General features: G+C 42.2%; 1 protein-coding gene across 6 annotated transcripts in view; it reads left to right on the forward strand.

Moving 5' to 3' along the window:
- NTRK2 (neurotrophic receptor tyrosine kinase 2) overlaps nucleotides 1-18613 on the forward strand; it is a 378936-nt gene that overhangs the window by 67542 nt on the left and 292781 nt on the right. For all 6 annotated transcript variants that reach the window (XM_060014974.1, XM_060014975.1, XM_060014973.1 and 3 more), the window contains one exon: nucleotides 17153-17188. In XM_060014974.1, coding sequence (XP_059870957.1) covers nucleotides 17153-17188 — 36 coding nt within the window. The remainder of the gene's footprint in view (nucleotides 1-17152; nucleotides 17189-18613) is intronic.

The following is an 18613-nucleotide window of genomic DNA, read 5'->3' on the forward strand; positions in this document are numbered from 1 at the left end:
ATCCCTGTGAAGCTGGTTGCATCACCGTATGAAGCCAGAAGAATTAAAATGGCAGCTCTTTCGTCCTTGCATGTGTATTCCTCATTCAGCTCAGAACCGAGATTTCTGTGAAATGGTCCCTTTGCTTAGGAATTCACCCGCTATTTGGAGATAGAGAGTGAAGCGTGTTGAAAGAAATTAAAACAGAAATAAAAACAAATCAAAAGTCCCTGATAAAAGAAAAATGGGTGAGCATGGAAGATGATGGCTGACTGAACCTAGTGACAGTCCTGATTGCCTCTCGCACAGCATGGTGTGGGAACGCGGGATGTGGTGGCAGACACTCTGCTTTCCACTTGGAGCAAGGATGGGGCAGAGAGACCCCGAGCCAGCATCAGCCAGGCCAGGAGGGTGCCATCGATGGCGTGTGAGGTTGGGAGGAAGGCAGTAAAGATCCCCATATAACATCTCTCCGGGGTGCTGGGACCTTGCAGAGTCCGACACCAGACACCAGCCCTAGCCAGGGTGCTGTGAGGAGGGACAGGTGTTATCAGGTCTTCGGATGTCAGCAGGGCCCGGGTACCAGGCCAGTGCTTTTTCTATCTGATCGTCATTGGCAGCCTGGCTAGCAACTGAGAAAGGGAGGAAAGACTTTCCCAAACTTCAAACACTAGATCGATTGTTTTGGATCCCATGCTTAGAACTGAACTCTGCTCTGGTCAGTTTTGAGTTATGTCTAAAGCACGACATGCAGTGCAATCTAGAGAACGGTGGTGTTTATCTTTCTAACACATGGAAGAGCACAACTGGTGACAGTCAAATTAATTTCATTTTGTTTTGGTTTTCCATCGGCCCTTTACAATTTAGTCAGTAAGAGTAATCTTCTCGGGTTCCTAGAACAGTAGCATCGCACTCTATATTGCACGTTAGAATCAACCGGTGAGTTTTAATTGTTGTTTTATCTTATTTCATTGTTTAAGACACATTCCTGGGGCCCATCTCTGGCAATTCTGATTCAGTGGCTCCGGCTTTGGCATTTTTCATTTTTGAGATTCCCAGTGACTCCAATGTACAGCCAAGTGTGAGAGTCACTGGTCTGGATGGGAGCTCTGACCCAAGTAAGATTTTTCTGCTCATTGTTGAGTAACAGACAATCCTTTGGTCACTTGAGGTTGCAGACAAAATCTCAACTGAGAAACAGGATGTCTCTTCTGAGTTAGAAACCAACTAACATACCATTGTAAAGCAATTATACTCCAATAAAGATGTTTAAAAAAATTAAAAAAAATAAAAAAAAAAAAAGAAACCAACTCTGGACTTGCTTTGAGGGTCAGTGTCCTCTCCCCTCCCAGTTCGGGCTGGCAGCATGGGGGCGGGGGCTGGAGCTCGCTAATGAGGCGGAGGGGTTGGGCTTGGGGTACAGAGGGCGGGGAAGTGTGCTGGCTGGTGGCTCTGTGCTCTTGGGACCTGGCGGTGTTCAATGCCGATTCACCGATCTTGTTTCCTGGAGAGATTCCTCTCTCTGCAGCACCCTCTCCTGCAGTTCCCACGACATAAATGCATTTCTGTTCTGGCTGCTGGAAGCACCTCCTTCCTCAGCACCCAGGAATGCAGCTTTGTGCTTTTGGGGTCCCTCTGGCCCTCTGGACTCGCCGTGCAGACTTCCTCCATCTGGTCCACGGGGAACCCTAGTGATCCCTTGTCCTGCCTGACATTTCTGGGTGTACAGGTGGAACCCAAACGTTCCACCACAGGTGGCCTGAGCCTCCTCTGGCAGAGCCAGACACTTGTCCTCTGAGCCTTTCGCCTGCAGAGAACACAGGACACGTCCTCAAGCGCAGCAGGTGGAAGCCCCATGGTGGGGTGGTGACGTTGGCAACACTTCTCCCCAAAGAAACTTCTTTATAAGTCCTTCCTTTTTCTCTTCTCTCTGGGACCTTTTGAAGTCTCAGCGTGAATCAGATGTTTCAAAGGACAGTGGATTCAGTTCTCAGCCATTTCCTTTGTGAATTCCGCCTGTGAGTGTCTCATGTTCACTTTGGTGTCGGTTACTAAGGCAGGAGAGTCTTGCTTAACATCCTGTTGTACTAGAATCCTAGGATTTTGAACAATTTGTCAGATCTGTCTGGAGGTTTAACAAACAGAGGGCGCTGGGCTACCCACCAACAGGCAACAAAACAAAGCCCTTTCTCCCAATAATAGAAAACACTGCAATCACCCATAAAATGATGAAAGATGAAGAAACACTTGGGCTTTCATTTCTGTCCCCTGCTTCTGTTTGTGGTGGTCTTTACCCTGGCTTCTAATTCCCAGGGATGTCCCCGTCCCGCTATTAGGCAGGATCTACTCATGGAAGGCAGGAAGGAAAGCTGTTCAGCTGAAGGTGTGCAGAAATTGCAGGCAATAAAGAATTAAGCACCCCTTCGAATGTTCTCTTTTTGTGGAAGCCGTTGAACAGAAAAACTAAGTGGAATAGGTAGAACCTCAAGAATTTTACTTTTAATGAGATAACTCCTGTCTTTTGCTGTGGATCCAAATGACTCATTCATATCTGGTGTTTGAGCTTGGAATTTAAACATAGTTTTCCCCCTCTCCTCATTATTCCAAAGGAAGCTTGGCACAGGGGGAAGGGTTTGGGTTTGGAACTCAGATCTGATTCACATAAGAGTTCTGTCTCTCACGACCTGTGTGGCTTTGAGTGATTTTCTTACCACCTCTAAACCTAGCTTTGCTTCTCTGTAAAATGTAGGGTTCTAGCACCTCCTTAGAAGGTGGTTGTGAAGATGAGCGTCTGGGAGTGCCCTCAGGGTACCTGACCCGGAGCAGGGAGGAGCTCAGTGTGGTCCTCTCCTGAGGGAGGTGTGAGAGCATAATGACATGGTACCCATCCTCACGTCCCTTTGTGCTTATGCTCTGTAGCCTTTAGGAAGAAACTTGCTGACCAGAAACGCTTTTCTCTCAGCTTTGTCCTCCCTCATCTAGAGGCTTGGGCTTGCCCAGAGAAGAGGACCTCCAGACTCTGCCCCCTGACTACCTGAGCTTTCTAGACTAGGCCCTTTCAGGAGAAAACTAAGTGAGCGTTGGGCTCCTAGAGAGGGTGGGTGAATGAGAGCTCTCTCAGGTGTCTAAGCTGTCTCCTTCCCCTCTCCATTTGGAGTGGGGTCCAGACATGTGCCACTGGGGACAAAACACACCTCTTGCCCTTACCCCTAATATTTTCTGCAGTCGCTGCCCTCCCCCCTCAATATTTAGGTATGCTATTTTCAGGTTTGCTCTACGCTTCACTTGGGGCCTTTTGACTTTGGTCAAACTTGCCATGGAGTTGTAAACCAGGGTTTCTCAAACTTTGATGAGCAATTAGATCTCCTGGGAATCCTGTTAAATGCAGATTCTGATGCTATGAGTCTGGAGAAGGGCTTAGAGTCTGCATTTCTAACAAGCTCCCAGATGGTGCTCAAAATCCATGGACCACACTTTGAGTAGTAAGGATAGTTCGCTTCTGCCCTGCAGAACCTAGCCAGGGTCAGTGGTGGTGGTGGGGGTGTGTGTGAGCACTGAAAGAACTGGTCAGGCATCCATCGAGGTTACCTCACTGACTCTCCAAGGGTATTAACCAGCAATAATGATAAAAATATGGAATAGTTGGTGCACAGAGATGCACTCTAATTGGGCTTGGCAAAAGGTAGGATGGCTTAAGGAGGCTTGGGAGAGTGAATAAGTAGAGACAGCAGTGCAGGCACAAACACAGAAAGCATGGGGTTATCTGAGGATTCTCTAAAGATTCTGCTGTATCCTATTTAGCTTACAGGTCAAAAATAAGACTTGTCTAAGATGAAATTGATCCATTATGTGGATGTCACTGGAATTCAATCCCACCTATAGAGAAGTCCCTTCATGAGCACGAATGTGTGGGTGGAGACTGAGTGGAGATTAGGAGTGGTGAGGGTACCTTTTAAGCACAATTCTAAGCAGAAATTCATGGCAGAGAGATTGCTTGTGAGTGCCATGAGGAAGAAACCTGGAGCCTTTGTTAGCATCTTTTGATTAGATAGCACAAGTTCTAAGAATTTTCAAGGTCAGATATTACTGTAAACGTGAACACGTTGATTGCTTAAGAGTGGATTCTCCTATTGAAATCATTAATCAAATGATTAATACTTCAGGCTTGGAACAAGCCTAGCCAGAGCACTAGATGATAAAACACCCGGGTTTTAAAGCTTTCCATTCTTTAGGCTGTACATAAAGAGTGCCTTTAAGGCCCACTCATTCAGGAAGAATGTCACAGCTCAAGAATGCTCATTCACATAAGCAGTGGGAGTCAGTGACTTATGCTGCCTAATTTGGGAGCAGTTGCCTCCTATGCAAAATGCGCGTCAGGAGCAAACTATAAATATTGGAAGAGTTTTCCCCACAGCTTTTCATCTGTGCCGTTTTATCCAAAGACTCATGACGTCTGGATGAACTAGAGCTCTCTACAGCACTTAGAATTGCCCTCGAACTGGCCTGTTTAGGTTTGGTGTACTTAGGCCAAAGAATGTACGGTGGGGAAGTTTCTCCAAATGTTACACATTAAGAAAATATAAAGCCCCCCACTACTTGTTCTTAAGGCCATTTGTCAGGACCCATGTCTTGTCCTGGGAGTGAAAGGACAGAAAGTTTTACTTGCTTTTCTGCCTTAAAAACGGAGAAGGGTATGGTTCAGCTATAGACTCATAATAATCATGATAATTAAGATTTATACTTAAATAGCTCTTTTTGTCTCAAGAGTACTAATGTTAATTAATTATGCCTCCTGAAGCTCCTGAGGAGTTGCCAAGCCAATGCTATTATCCTCTTCTGTCGGATGAAGACTCCTTTGTTACAGAAAATGGGAAGAGGCTCCCAGTGCTTCATGGCACAGTAATGGTTCATCCAGAAAGAAAACCCAGACGTCCGAACCCCCGACGTTTTCAGGCCCCGAGTTCAGGCTACCATTTAGACAGGGAAGAGGAGAAGGATCTGGAAATCAAAAGGCAGACTGCCATGAGTTAGAAAACACTGTTGACAAAGCAAGGGCAGTTTATTTGAAAAGAACAAATCTTTTGCTATGCCTTTATCATATGGAATTCTTTGAAATATTTTTTAAGATCACACTAAAAAGAGTCTGCAAAAAGAATTGCAAGAAAAGTCTTAAAAAAATCTTTTTTGAGCATTAGAGACTAAAAGCTTAAAGGAAAGAAACAGATGTGTCTCTTGGCCTCCACTATTATTTTTATCTTTAGACCAGAATGGAAAGTGAACCCTCTGGTCAGGCTACCTATCTTCCCACAGTTTTTTTTTTAATCCTACAAATGTGCTTTTCCTTTTACTGTAGAGTTTTACAGTTAAAAAGTCATAAAGATTTTCTCATGAAGATTTATATAAAGTCGTAAGATTTACTCACCAGCTATAAATGAGATTAGAAAATGGAAGTAAACAGGTCCTTGCATGAAGTCATTTAGCATGGAATTAAGAGGATGGCGGAGTGCTTTGGTTTGATATTGTTGAGGGGAGAAAAATGATTTTATCATCCATGTTTAGAAGACTAAATGCCCAAAGGGTCTGTGTCTTGGAGGTGCAGACGTTGCACGTTGAATACAAAGCTTTGTCAGGAGTGTGTGTGTGGTTATAATACAGTTTCCATTGCTCTTTTCACTTGGGGCGTTTCAGATTTCAGGCTGCACTCTGGACCTCAGTCCTCTTCCCATAATTCCTGACAACATGCCTTGGGTCAAGAATGAGGTACTGACAGAAATGGAAGAATTTGTTGCACCCATCTTCTCAGACCATAAAGAGATGCAGTCCTTTTTCCCTTCCCTTGAGTTTTGGTTGACCTTTTGACTTTTTTTTGGCCAATAGCAAATGGGAGAAATAACACTGTGTCAGTTCTGAGTCTAGACTTTAGGTTGGCTGGAGATAATCACCAACCTTGGGAAAGAGGTTGTGGAGGATTACAAAGATATGGAGAGAAGCCCAGCCAGCCCCAAGCTGTCCCGGTCATACCAGCCGAGGGGCATGGAGGGAAGGAAAGCCAACTTGGATCTTGCAGTCCCAGCTGGACTGCCCCAGTCAACATCACGTGGAGCCCACTAAGCACTGCCCAAATTGAAGAAGTAGGGCAAATAAATGGTTGTTATTCTTATTGTTTTAATAAAAAAAAAAAAAGCACGAGATACTAGTGAGTGTAGCACCTGGAGATGCTCAGCAGACTCTTGGGAAGACAGTACTTGAACATCAGACAAGCAGACATTGGCACTCGTCTGGTTTTGGTTGGTGTAGCTTCTGCTCTTGGGTGAGCTGCGGAGGTAGAGATGGTCTGCTGCTTGTTCAGAATGCCAGTGGGTTAAGGGAGTTCCAGGATGTCCATATTTTATTCTGGAGATTCCCAACATGAAGCGTTAGGTCTTGAGGCCACCTCTGCTACCTCTGTCTAAGATTTCTTACTTAAACAGAGCTACTCGGATAGTCTTCAAGGAAACATAACCCTTCTCAAATCTCCACGACAAGTGCATTACTCAAGTGCATTTATCTTTCATTCATTCTCTTTTCACTGGCTTTTTCCCTTCTAGCTCATGTTTGTCTTTTCTCACTCACCTTTTAATCCTGATTATCTCCCAACAGCGGTTCCTACCTTTAGCATATAACGGTACATAATGAATGAATTTAAACTAAGTAAATTAGACTTTAAAATGGCAGGGTATCTTCAAAATTTGACCATTGCCAAAAGTCTAAAAAGGAAATGGTGATTTTTTTTCCTGTGGCTGCATTTAAAATGATGTTAATAACTACTGTGCTATTGGTGTGTAAACCTCACTGGAGGTTAGCTTGACTGAGAAGTTGCTAGAAGCAAAATAATCTGCTTGATAAGCTGGGGTCAGCTGGAGTAATGTGACCCTGGCTTTTCATAAAGTCCAGGTCTGTGCATCCGTCCACACGGCAGGCCTCCTAAACCTTCGTACAGAAAGAGGCGTTTCTTTCTTTTGATGAGTAGGTCCTCGTCAGAAATAGTACAGTATGGTAGAGAAGGAAAAAAAAACCCATTATTGTTCCTCCTACGTTGTCTTTCTGTGAGTTTCATAATCTTGCACTAAATTTGGCTAATCCTGACAATGAAAGTGAAATGACAATATTTCTCATGCATCTGGGACAATGAAACTAGGAAAATATAGTGCTTCTCAGAAAGTGTAGACATGACCTAATGGTTTTGATGGTGAATTTGGTAGAAAAGGCATGCACTGATATGAATCGGAAGTCTGGAAAAGGACCTGTTTTCCAGATTCTGAGCTAACCTATTTCCTTTTGATCCCACCCCAAACCCCAGTTTTCAGTACCTGACATTTGCTAAATTGAATTGATTCGACATTTTGGATCTTCCTGGGGCTTTGTGTGAGTAATGTGTTTGGGTGTTCCCTGTCTGCGATGAACCTGAATACACCTGTATGTCAGTCATATTCACTGAAGCCCTTTCACGTGTGTGGTGTAGATACACCTGGCTCTGAATCCTGAGTCTTTTTACTTTCTTATGGAATCAGGTGGTGGCTACATGTGGAGTTGCTGAGAGCATGAGAATAAATCAGGGTGACTGACTGGTCCCAATTTTAGCACTACAAGTCCTATGTCCAGGGAAAGCGCTCATCCTGGACAAATTGCAAGGATTTGTTCGGAACTATCCCAGTTTTAAAACTTAAACTCCTTGGCCTCAGGTAATCTTGGTTGGTTGGTTGGTTAATCTAGTACAAATGAGGATCCACATACTTATATCCAAATACTTAAAAAATATACATCCAGTTAAGGAATTGTTAAATAAGTTCTATCCTCCTACCTTGGCAAATGTATGTTCATAATGACCTGAAAGCCTGGGTCTGAAGATCAAATTCTCAGACTCTTGGAGTTCCAAGCCAGAACATAGTGGTTTTGGTAGAGCTGGTCCCGGCCATGTCCCCTGCCCTGTGCCTCCGGCTACATGGTGAGAGGTATAATGAGAGGGGATGGGTGTGCATGTGGACACCTCAACCCACCCGTTCTCGCTCAGTCGTCACCCCACCCTTGGGGTCTTGAGTCAGAGGGAGGGAGCTCACACTGATGGTGAGGCCGCCTGGAGCTGACCAATGTAGGGGAGAGGCTGCCTAGTCTCAGCAAGTGTGTGGGGGGCCTGTGTTGAGGGAACTCTGGGTCCCAGGGACCTGGAGTCAGGTCTAGAAGTGAAGAGTAGACTCTAGTGGGCGGATGCCTTGCAAATTCAGATGGTAGGTTGAGGGCACAGTGAGAAGGGGATCTGAGTGGGTTCTTCTAAAGTAACAGATTACTGAGCAGTTCAAAGAATGACTTGCTCTCTTGGGATTATAGAACCTTTCCTTCAGCAGGGGTGGGAAATCCTCACCTTGAGGGGACACCATTAGGTCCAGGGACTTTGCAAAGAGAAAGGACTTCAGGGGATGAGTGGGTGTCCTGCAAATGATATTCCCAGGGCTGCTCCTGGGATATTCTCCTGCTTTATTCACTGAATTACCCCTCAACCTGCAGGGCAACTTTCAAGATCCTTCTCAGGAATGTCATATCAGCTACAAATAATTCTGACAATGCATATTAGCATTTTGTAACGCAAAGCTACTTTGAAGTGGTGTTTGAGATTATAAAACTCAAAATACAATTGAAAATGACTGGAATCGATAACTTAGCATGAATTCATCAGAAGTGGCTGCACAGGTTGTGCACTGCACAATTCCAGATGGTTCCATTAACATAGATGATAGTCTTAATGGTGCCCCCAGGAGTTGTACAAAGCATGGACTGCATGGCAGTATGTAGCATTCCTGAATCGAAGTGCCCAACAATCTACTTAATTTTTCCCCTGCTAAAATAGATATTCTTCTAAGTTGAACTGGGTTGAAATTCTAATTTAGCATTAGGACTACTTTTATTTGGTTCTTCATTTAGACTAACCTTGATTCTTTACTGGGGAACACATGAACAGAAACTTGGCTCAAGTTTCAGTTATTTTAAGTATTTTTCTACTAAGAGTTCAGAAATGAAATGAGAACCAAGTAAACTTTATGGTTTACAAATTTTACTTTTTCACATGGAAAGGAAAGACTAAAAGCATAGAAAGTGGCTTTGGAAATTCATTGTGTAATCACTTAAATATTACATCAAAATTTAATTTTAATTCCAAGCAGGCTTTCATATAGACACCCAGTTACTTCTCAGTGCAGAGTAAGTAGCAAATGTTTTTTGGCACCGTTTTTTTTTTTACATCGTTTTTGTAGTATAATTGCTTTACAATGGTGTGTTAGTTTCTGCTTCATAACAAAGTGAATCAGTTATACATATACATATGTTCCCATATCTCTTCCCTCTTGCGTCTCCCTCCCTCCCACCCTCCCTATCCCACCCCTCCAGGCGGTCACATAGCACCGAGCTGATCTCCCTGCGCTATGCAGCTGCTTCCCAGTAGCTATCTATTTTATATTTGGTAGTGTATATATGTCCATGCCTTTCTCTCGCTTTGTCACAGCTTACCCTTCCCCCTCCCCATATCCTCAAGTCCATTCTCTAGTAGGTGTGTGTCTTTATTCCTGTCTTACCCCTAGGTTCTTCATGACATTTTATTTTCTTAAATTCCATATATATGTGTTAGCATATGGTATTTGTCTTTCTCTTCCTGACTTACTTCACTCTGTATGACACACTCTAGGTCTATCCACCTCATTACAAATAGCTCAATTTCGTTTCTTTTTATGGCTGAGTAATATTCCATTGTATATATGTGCCACATTCTTCTTTATCCATTCATCCGAAGATGGACGCTTAGGTTGTTTCCATCTCTTGGCTATTGTAAATAGAGCTGCAATGAACATTTTGGTACATGACTCTTTTTGAATTATGGTTTTCTCAGGGTATATGCCCAGTAATGGGATTGCTGGGTCATATGGTAGTTCTATTTGTAGTTTTTTAAGGAACCTCCATACTGTTCTCCACAGTGGCTGTATCAATTTATATTCCCAGCCAACAGTGCAAGAGGGTTCCCTTCTCTCCACACCCTCTCCAGCATTTATTGTTTCTAGAGTTTTTGATGATGGCCATTCTGACTGGTGTGAGATGATATCTCATTGTAGTTTTGATTTGCATTTCTCTAATGATTAATGAAGTTGAGCATTCTTTCATGTGTTTCTTGGCAGTCTGTATATCTTCTTTGGAGAAATGTCTATTTAGTTCTTCTGCCCATTTTTGGATTGGGTTGTTTGTTTTTTTGTTATTGAGCTGCATGAGCTGCTTATAAATTTTGGAGATTAATCCTTTGTCAGTTGCTTCATTTGCAAATATTTTCTCCCATTCTGAGGGTTGTCTTTTGGTCTTGTTTATGGTTTCCTTTCTGTGCAAAAGCTTTGAAGTTATTAGGTCCCATTTGTTTATTTTTGTTTTTATTTCCATTTCTCTAGGAGGTGGGTCAAAAAGGATCTTGCTGTGATTTATGTCATAGAGTGTTCTGCCTATGTTTTCCTCTAAGAGTTTGATAGTTTCTGCCCTTACATTTAGGTCTTAATCCATTTTGAGCTTATTTTTGTGTATGGTGTTAGGGAGTGATCTAATCTCATACTGTTACATGTACCTGTCCACTTTTCCCAGCACCACTTATTGAAGAGGCTGTCCTTTCTCCACTGTACATTCCTGCCTCCTTTATCAAAGATGAGGTGACCATATGTTTGTGGGTTTATCTCTGGGCTTTCTATCCTGTTCCATTGATCAATCTTTCTGTTTTTGTGCCAGTACAATACTGTCTTGATTACTGTAGCTTTGTAGTATAGTCTGAAGTCAGGGAGCCTGATTCCACCAGCTCCATTTTTCGTTCTCAAGATTGCTTTGGCTATTCGGGGTCTTTTGTGTTTCCATACAAATTGTGGAATTTTTTGTTCTACTTCTTTGAAAACTACCAGTGGTAATTTGATAGGGATTGCATTGAATCTGTGGATTGCTTTGGGTAGTATAGTCATTTTCACAACGTTGATTCTTCCAATCCAAGAACATGGTATATCTCTCCACCTATTTGTATCATCTTTAATTTCTTTCATCAGTGTCTCATAATTTTCTGCATACAGGTCTTTTGTCTCCACAGGTAGGATTATTCCTAGATATTTTATTCTTTTTGTTGTAATGGCAAATGGGAGTGTTCTCTTGATTTCACTTTCAGATGTTTCATCATTAGTGTATAGGAATGCCAGAGATTTCTGTGCATTAATTTTGTATCCTGCTACTTTACCAAATTCATTGATTAGCTCTAGCAGTTTTCTGGTAGCATCTTTAGGATTCTCTATGTATAGTATCATGTCATCTGCAAACAGTGACAGCTTTACTTCTTCTTTTCTGATTTGGATTCCTTTTATTTCCTTTTCTTCTCTGATTGCTGTGGCTAAAACGTCCAAAACTATGTTGAATAAGAGTGCTGAGAGTGGGCAACCTTGTCTTGTTCCTGATCTTAGTGGAAATGCTTTCCATTTTTCACCATTAAGGACGATGTTGTGTGTGTATCTGTCATATATGGCCTTTATTATGTTGAGGAAAGTTCTCTCTATGCCTACTTTCTGCAGGGTTTTTATCATAAATGGGTGTTGAATTTTGTCGAAAGCTTTCTCTGCATCTATTGAGATGATCATATGGTTTTTCTCCTTCAATTTGTTAATATGCTGTATCACGTTGATTGATTTGCGTATATTGAAGAATTCTTGCATTCCTGGAATAAACCCCACTTGATCATGGTGTATGATCCGTTTAATGTGCCATTGGATTCTGTTTGCTAGTATTTTGTTGAGGATTTTTGCATCTATGTTCATCAGTGATATTGGCCTATAGTTTTCTTTCTTTGTGACATCCTTGTCTGGTTTTGGTATCAGGGTGATGGTGGCCTCGTAGAATGAGTTTGGAAGTGTTCCTCCCTCTGCTATATTTTGGAAGAGTTTGAGAAGGATAGGTGTTAGCTCTTCTCTAAATGTTTGATAGAATTTGCCTGTGAAGCCATCTGGTCCTGGGCTTTTGTTTGTTGGAAGATTTTAAATCACAGTTTCGATTTCAGTGCTTGTGATTGGTCTGTTCATATTTTCTGTTTCTTCCTGATTCAGTCTTGGCAGGTTGTGCATTTCTAAGAATTTGTCCATTTCTTCCAAGTTGTCCATGTTATTGGCATAGAGTTGCTTGTAGTAATCTCTCATGATCTTTTGTATTTCTACAGTGTCAGTTGTTACTTCTCCTTTTTCATTTCTAATTCTGTTGATTTGAGTCTTCTCCCTTTTTTTCTTGATGAGTCTGCCTAATGGTTTATCAATTTTGTCTATGTTCTCAAAGAATCAGCTTTTCGTTTTATTGATCTTTGCTATCGTTTCCTTCATTTCTTTTTCATTTATTTCTGATCTGATCTTTATGATTTCTTTCCTTCTGCTAACTTTGAGTTTTATTTGTTCTTCTTGCTCTAATTGCTTTAGGTGCAAGGTTAGGTTGTTTATTCGAGATGTTTCCTGTTTCTTAAGGTAGGATTGTATTGCTATAAACTTCCCTCTATAACTACTTTTGCTGCATCCCATACGTTTTGGGTCGTCGTGTCTCCATTGTCATTTGTTTCTAGGTATTTTTTTATTTCCTCTTGGATTTCTTCAGTGATCGCTTCGTTATTAAGTAGTGTATTGTTTAGCCTCCATGTGTTTGTATTTTTTACAGAACTTTTCCTGTAATTGATATCTAGTCTCATAGTGTTGTGGTCGGAAAAGATATTTGAAACAATTTCAATTTTCTTAATTTTACCAAGGCTTGACTTGTGACCCAAGATATGATCTATCCTGGAGAATGTTCCATGAGCACTTGAGAAAAATGTGTATTCTGTTGTTTTTGGATGGAATGTTCTATAAATATTAATTAAGTCCATCTTGTTTAATGTATCTTTTAAAGCTTGTGTTTCCTTATTTACTTTCATTTTGGATGATCTGTCCATTGGTGAAAGTGGGGTGTTAAAGTCCCCTACTATGAATGTGTTACTGTCGATTTCCCCTTTTATGGCTGTTAGTATTTGCCTTATGTATTGAGGTGCTCCTATGTTGGGTGCATAAATATTTACAATTGTTATATCTTCTTCTTGGATTGATCCCTTGATCATTATGTAGTATCCTTCTTTGTCTCTTCTAATGGTCTTTATGTTAAAGTCTATTTTTTCTGATATGAGAATTGCTACTCCAGCTTTCTTTTGGTTTCCATTTACATGAAATACCTTTTCCCATCCCCTTACTTTCAGTCTGTATGTGTCTCTAGGTCTGAAGTGGGTCTCTTGTAGACAGCAAGTATATGGGTCTTGTTTTTGTATCCATTCAGCCAATCTGTGTCTTTTGGTGGGAGCGTTTAGTCCATTTACATTATGGTAATTATCGATATGTATGTTCCTATTCCCATTTTCTTAATTGTTTTGGGTTCGTTATTGTAGGTCTTTTCCTTCTGTTGTGCTTCTTGCCTAGAGAAGTTCCTTTAGCAGTTGTTGTAGAGCTCGTTTGGTGGTGCTGAACTCTCTCAGCTTTTGCTTGTCTGTAAGGGTTTTAATTTCTCCATCAAATCTGAATGAGATCCTTGCTCAGTAGAGTCATCTTGGTTGCAGGTTTTTCTCCTTCATCACTTTAAATATGTCCTGCCAGTCCCTTCTGGCTTGCAGAGTTTCTGCTGAAAGATCAGCTGTTAACCTTATGGGGATTCCCTTGTGTGTTATTTGTTGTTTTTCCCTTGCTGCTTTTAATGTGTTTTCTTTGTATTTAATTTTTGACAGTTTGATTAATATGTGTCTGGGAGTATTTCTCCCTGGATTTATCCTGTATGGGACTCTCTGTGCTTCCTGGAGTTGATTAACTATTTCCTTTCCCATATTAGGGAAGTTTTCAACTACAATCTCTTCAAATATCTTCTCAGTCCCTTTTTTTTTTTCTCTTCTTCTTCTGGAACCCTTATAATTCGAATGTTGGTGCGTTTAATGTTGTCCCAGAGTTCTCTGAGACTGTCCTCAGTTCTTTTCATCCTTTTTTCTTTATTCTGCTCTGCAGTAGTTATTTCCACTATTTTGTCTTCCAGGTCACTTATCTGTTCTTCTACCTCAGTTATTCTGCTATTGATCACATCTAGAGTATTTTTACTTTCATTTATTGTGTTGTTCATCAGTGTTTGTTTCATCTTTAGTTCTTCTAGGTCCTTGTTAAATGTTTCTTGCATTTTGTCTATTCTATTTCCAAGATTTTGCATCATCTTTACTATCATTATTCTGAATTCTTTTTCAGGTAGACTGCCTATTTCCTCTTCATTTGTTAGGTCTGGTGGGTTTTTATCTTGCTCCTTCATCTGCTCTGTGTTTTTCTGTCTTCTCATTTTGCTTATCTTACTGTGTTTGGCGTCTCCTTTTTGCAGGCTGCAGGTTTGTAGTTCCCGTTGTTTTTGGTGTCTGTCCCCAGTGGCTAAGGTTGGTTCAGTGGGTTGTGTAGGCTTCCTGGTGGAGGGGACTAGTGCCTGTGTTCTGGTGGATGAGCCTGGATCTTGTCTTTCTGGTGGGCAGGTCCACGTCTGGTGGTGTGTTTTGGGGTGTCTGTGGACTTATTATGATTTTAGGCAGCCTCTCTGCTAATGGGTGGGGTTGTGTTCCTGTGTTGCTAGTTGTTTGGCATAGGATGTCCAGCACTGTAGCTTGCTGGTCGTTGAGTGTAGCTGGGAGCTGTCGTTGAGATGGAGATCTCTGGGAGATTTTCTCTGTTTGATATTATGTGGAGTTGGGAGGTCTCTTGCGGACCAGTGTCCTGAAGTTGGCTCTCCCACCTCAGAGGCAGAGCACTGACTCCTGGCTGCAGCACCAAGAGCCTTTCATGCACAAGGCTCAGAATAAAAGGGAGAAAAGGTAGAAAGAAAGAATTAGTAGAAGGAGAAAGAAAGAAAGAAGGAAAGAAAGAAAGGAGGGAGGGAGGAAGGAGGGAAGGAAAGAAAGAAAGAAGATGAAGTAAAATAAAATAAAGTAAGATAAAATATAATAAATTTATTAAAATAAAAAAAATTAAGAAATAGGAAAAAATAAAAACAAAACAAAAAAACAACAACAAAAAAAACGGATGGATAGAACCCTAGGACAAATGGTGGAAGCAAAGCTGTACAGCATAAATATTGCTCTCAAAGTCCACCTCCTCAACTTGGGATGATTCGTTGTCTATTCATGTATTCCACAGACATCAAGTTGATTGTGGAGCTTTAATCCGCTGCTTCTGAGGCTGCTGGGAGAGATTTCCCTTTCTCTTCTTTGTTCTCACAGCTCCCAGGGGCTCAGCTTTTGATTTGACCCCGCCTCTTCGTGTAGGTCGCCGGAGGGCATCTGTTCTTCTCTCAGACAGGACGGTGTTAAAGGAGCCGCTGATTCGGGGGCTCTGGTTCACTCAGGCCGGGGAGAGGGAGGGGCTCGAAGTGCGGGTCGAGCCTGCGGCGGCAGAGGCCGGCATGACGTTGCACCAGCCTGAGGCGCGCCGTGAGTTCTCCTGGGGAAGTTGTCCCTGGATCCTGGGACCCTGGCAGTGGCGGGCTGGACAGGCTCCCCGGACCAGGTGTGTAGATAGTAACCTGTGCTCGCACACAGGCTTCTTGGTGGCGGCAGCAGCAGCCTTAGCGTCTCATGCCCGTCTCTGGGGTCCGCGCTTTTAGCCGAGGCTCGCGCCCGTCTCTGGAGCTCCTTTAAGCAGCGCTCTTAATCCCCTCTCCTCGCGCACCAGGAAACAAAGAGGGAAGAAAAAGTCTCTTGCCTCTTCGGCAGGTCCAGACTTTTTCCCGGACTCCCTCCCGGTTAGCCGTGGCGCACTAACCCCCTGCAGGCTGTGCTCACGCCGCCAACCCCAGTCCTCTTCAGGTGCTCCGACCGAAGCCCGAGCCTCAGCTCCGAGCCCCGCCCGCCCCGGCGGGGGAGCAGACAAGCCTCTCGGCCTGGTGAGTGCCGGTCGGCCCTGACCCTCTGTGCGGGAATCTCTCCGCTTTGCCCGCCGCAGCGCTGTTGCTGTGCTCTCCTCCGCGGCCCCGAAGCTTTCCCCCTCCGCCACCCGCAGTCTCCACCTGCTAAGGGGCTTCCTCTTGTGTGGAAAACTTTCCTCCTTCACAGCTCTCTCCCACTGGTGCAGGTCCCGTCCCTATCCTTTTGTCTGTGTTTATTCTTTTTTCTTTTGCCCTACCCAGGTACGTGGGGAGTTTCTTGCCTTTTGGGAGGTCTGAGGTCTTCTGCCAGTGTTCAGTAGGTGTTCTGTAGCAGTTGTTCCACGTGTAGATGTATTTCTGGTGTATCTGTGGGGAGGAAGGTGATCTCCGCGTCTTACTCTTCCGCCATCTTCCCGGAAGCCTTCACCGGCTCTTTTTGACAGTGATTTTAAAAAGTTAAAAAATTTTTCGTTTTTTTCAGATTCTCTTAGTAATATTTTTAAATGAATATTCTGACCATCTTGGAGACTAACGACACATCCAAAATAATTAAATGATATATTCTTGAATTTCTCTGTGATATAACATTTATTTATAATCTCAGTAGAGAAAGTACATTTGTTTTTCTATGCTGTATTAGGGTAAAAAAAAAAGGGTTTATTCTGTCATAGAAATGTCCCTGAAGACCAAGTGGAGAGCAAAATTGTGCTTTAGGTATTATTATCTAGGCTGGTTAATAACGTGTTTGTGAATACAAATGGACCTGCCACAACATAGTTTGAAAGTAACCCCCAAATCATCAGAGAATAACAAAAGTGGTATAGAAATGATCTGTTTCTGGAATAGAAATACCAAAATTACAGTTAAAATGACCAAGTGTTTAATAGAAACAGTTTTAAAAAAAGGAAATGGTCATAATTCATTGATTGTTGAATATTTTCTTGCTAAAGTGATTTGTAAATTCTGTTTATCCTTTTCTTTCCTTTTTTGGAAGAGGGATGGAGGTTGTGGGCTTGGAGAGAGCAACAAGGTTAACATGAAGCAAACCTAGAATTTCAGATTTTATTCCCCTGTCCTATAAAATAGTCTATTCAATTAGAAAACTTTCAATGTATATTTAGCTGATTTTAGTGAGTATAAGTTAGTAATTTTTTAACTTCAAATGCATACTTAACAAGATATCTTTGTTTTGTTTTCTTTTTAGGTGCAAACCCAAATTATCCTGATGTAATTTATGAAGGTAGCTATCCTGTGGTCCGTATTTTGTATTTTTTTCAAAATGTTTGTCTAAAATGAAATAAAACAATTAAAAGAAGAACTAACTTTAAGCTCAGTTAAATATATACTTCAAGCATGACATAGGCCAAAATAATATTTCAAAAATCATTCAGTATTGATGGCTGTTTTCCCTTGATATTTACAATGCCTGTAAATAACGTTTTCTCTCTCCTGCTTGTTCTTGGAAGTAGTAAATCCATTGCGCTGCAACAGACATTTTGTTTCCATAATTGGGAACTAATTACCTGTTTAAAAGCCATGACTACCAAGAAAAGGGAGGTGTATCAGTTTCTGGCCGTGACAGTAAAGCCAATTCAAAATTATGTTTCTTACAAAATGAGGAAGGCTGGCTCATACACAGGCGCCTCAGAGGCAGGGCATGTTTTTTTTTTTTGTTTTTGTTTTTTAAATTAAATTAATTTATTTATGGCTGTGTTGGGTCTTCGTTTCTGTGCGAGGGCTTTCTCTAGTTGCGGCCAGCAGGGGCCACTCTTCATCGCGGTGCGCAGGCCTCTTGCTATCACGGCCTCTCTTGCTGCGGAGCACAGGCTCCAGATGCTCAGGCCCAGTAGCTGTGGCTCATGGGCCTAGTTGCTCCGCGGCGTGTGGGATCTTCCCAGACCAGGGCTCGAACCCGTGTCCCCTACATTGGCAGACGGATTCTCAACCACTGCGCCACCAGGGAAGCCCCAGGGCACGTTTTAAGGTTGGTGAAACCAGCAGCTCAACCATGTCATCAGGGATCCAGGTTTTTTTTTTATCTCTGCACTCTCCTGCCCATTGTACTGGCTTCACTGAAGGCTGGTTTCTCTTACGGTTTTAAGATGAGTCATTCACATTGATGAGAGAAAGGGAAGAGCTTTTGAAAGTGTTCCAGAAGAAAGAAAACTTTCCCAGAGACCTCCACCAAGCCCTCCTGTATCTGATTCAAGACTCAGTTGGGTCATGGTCCATTTTTGCCTCCAGTACTGAGAAGAGGGCTGGATTACCCTTGACTAGCTAGACCCACGCCTAGAGTTTCGATCAGCTCCCCAGAGGATGTGCTTGATCCCCTTGAATAAAATGGGGTTCTTCTAGGAATGTGGAAAGGGAGAAACCCAAAGATTCACTATATTAGCTTACCAAATATCTTATATTTACTTTGCTATTTTAATTGAATCCCAGGGCTGTTTTACTAGGTATGAAAATCCATCTTTAACAGTTTTCAAACCACCTTCATGACCAGGAGGCTTCCGTTTGGGGAAGTGGCAGGCTAAATTTCAAGACTTGGCTTGAAATTTAAGATTGATTAAAACTTACATTGATTAAAAAGATACATTTATATATTTATTCTATAAAATCTATTCTTTAATTTTATATACACGCCTTGACAAATGTGTATATTTAT

This window comes from Delphinus delphis, chromosome 6, assembly GCF_949987515.2.
Source record: "Delphinus delphis chromosome 6, mDelDel1.2, whole genome shotgun sequence".
NCBI lineage: Eukaryota > Metazoa > Chordata > Mammalia > Artiodactyla > Delphinidae > Delphinus > Delphinus delphis.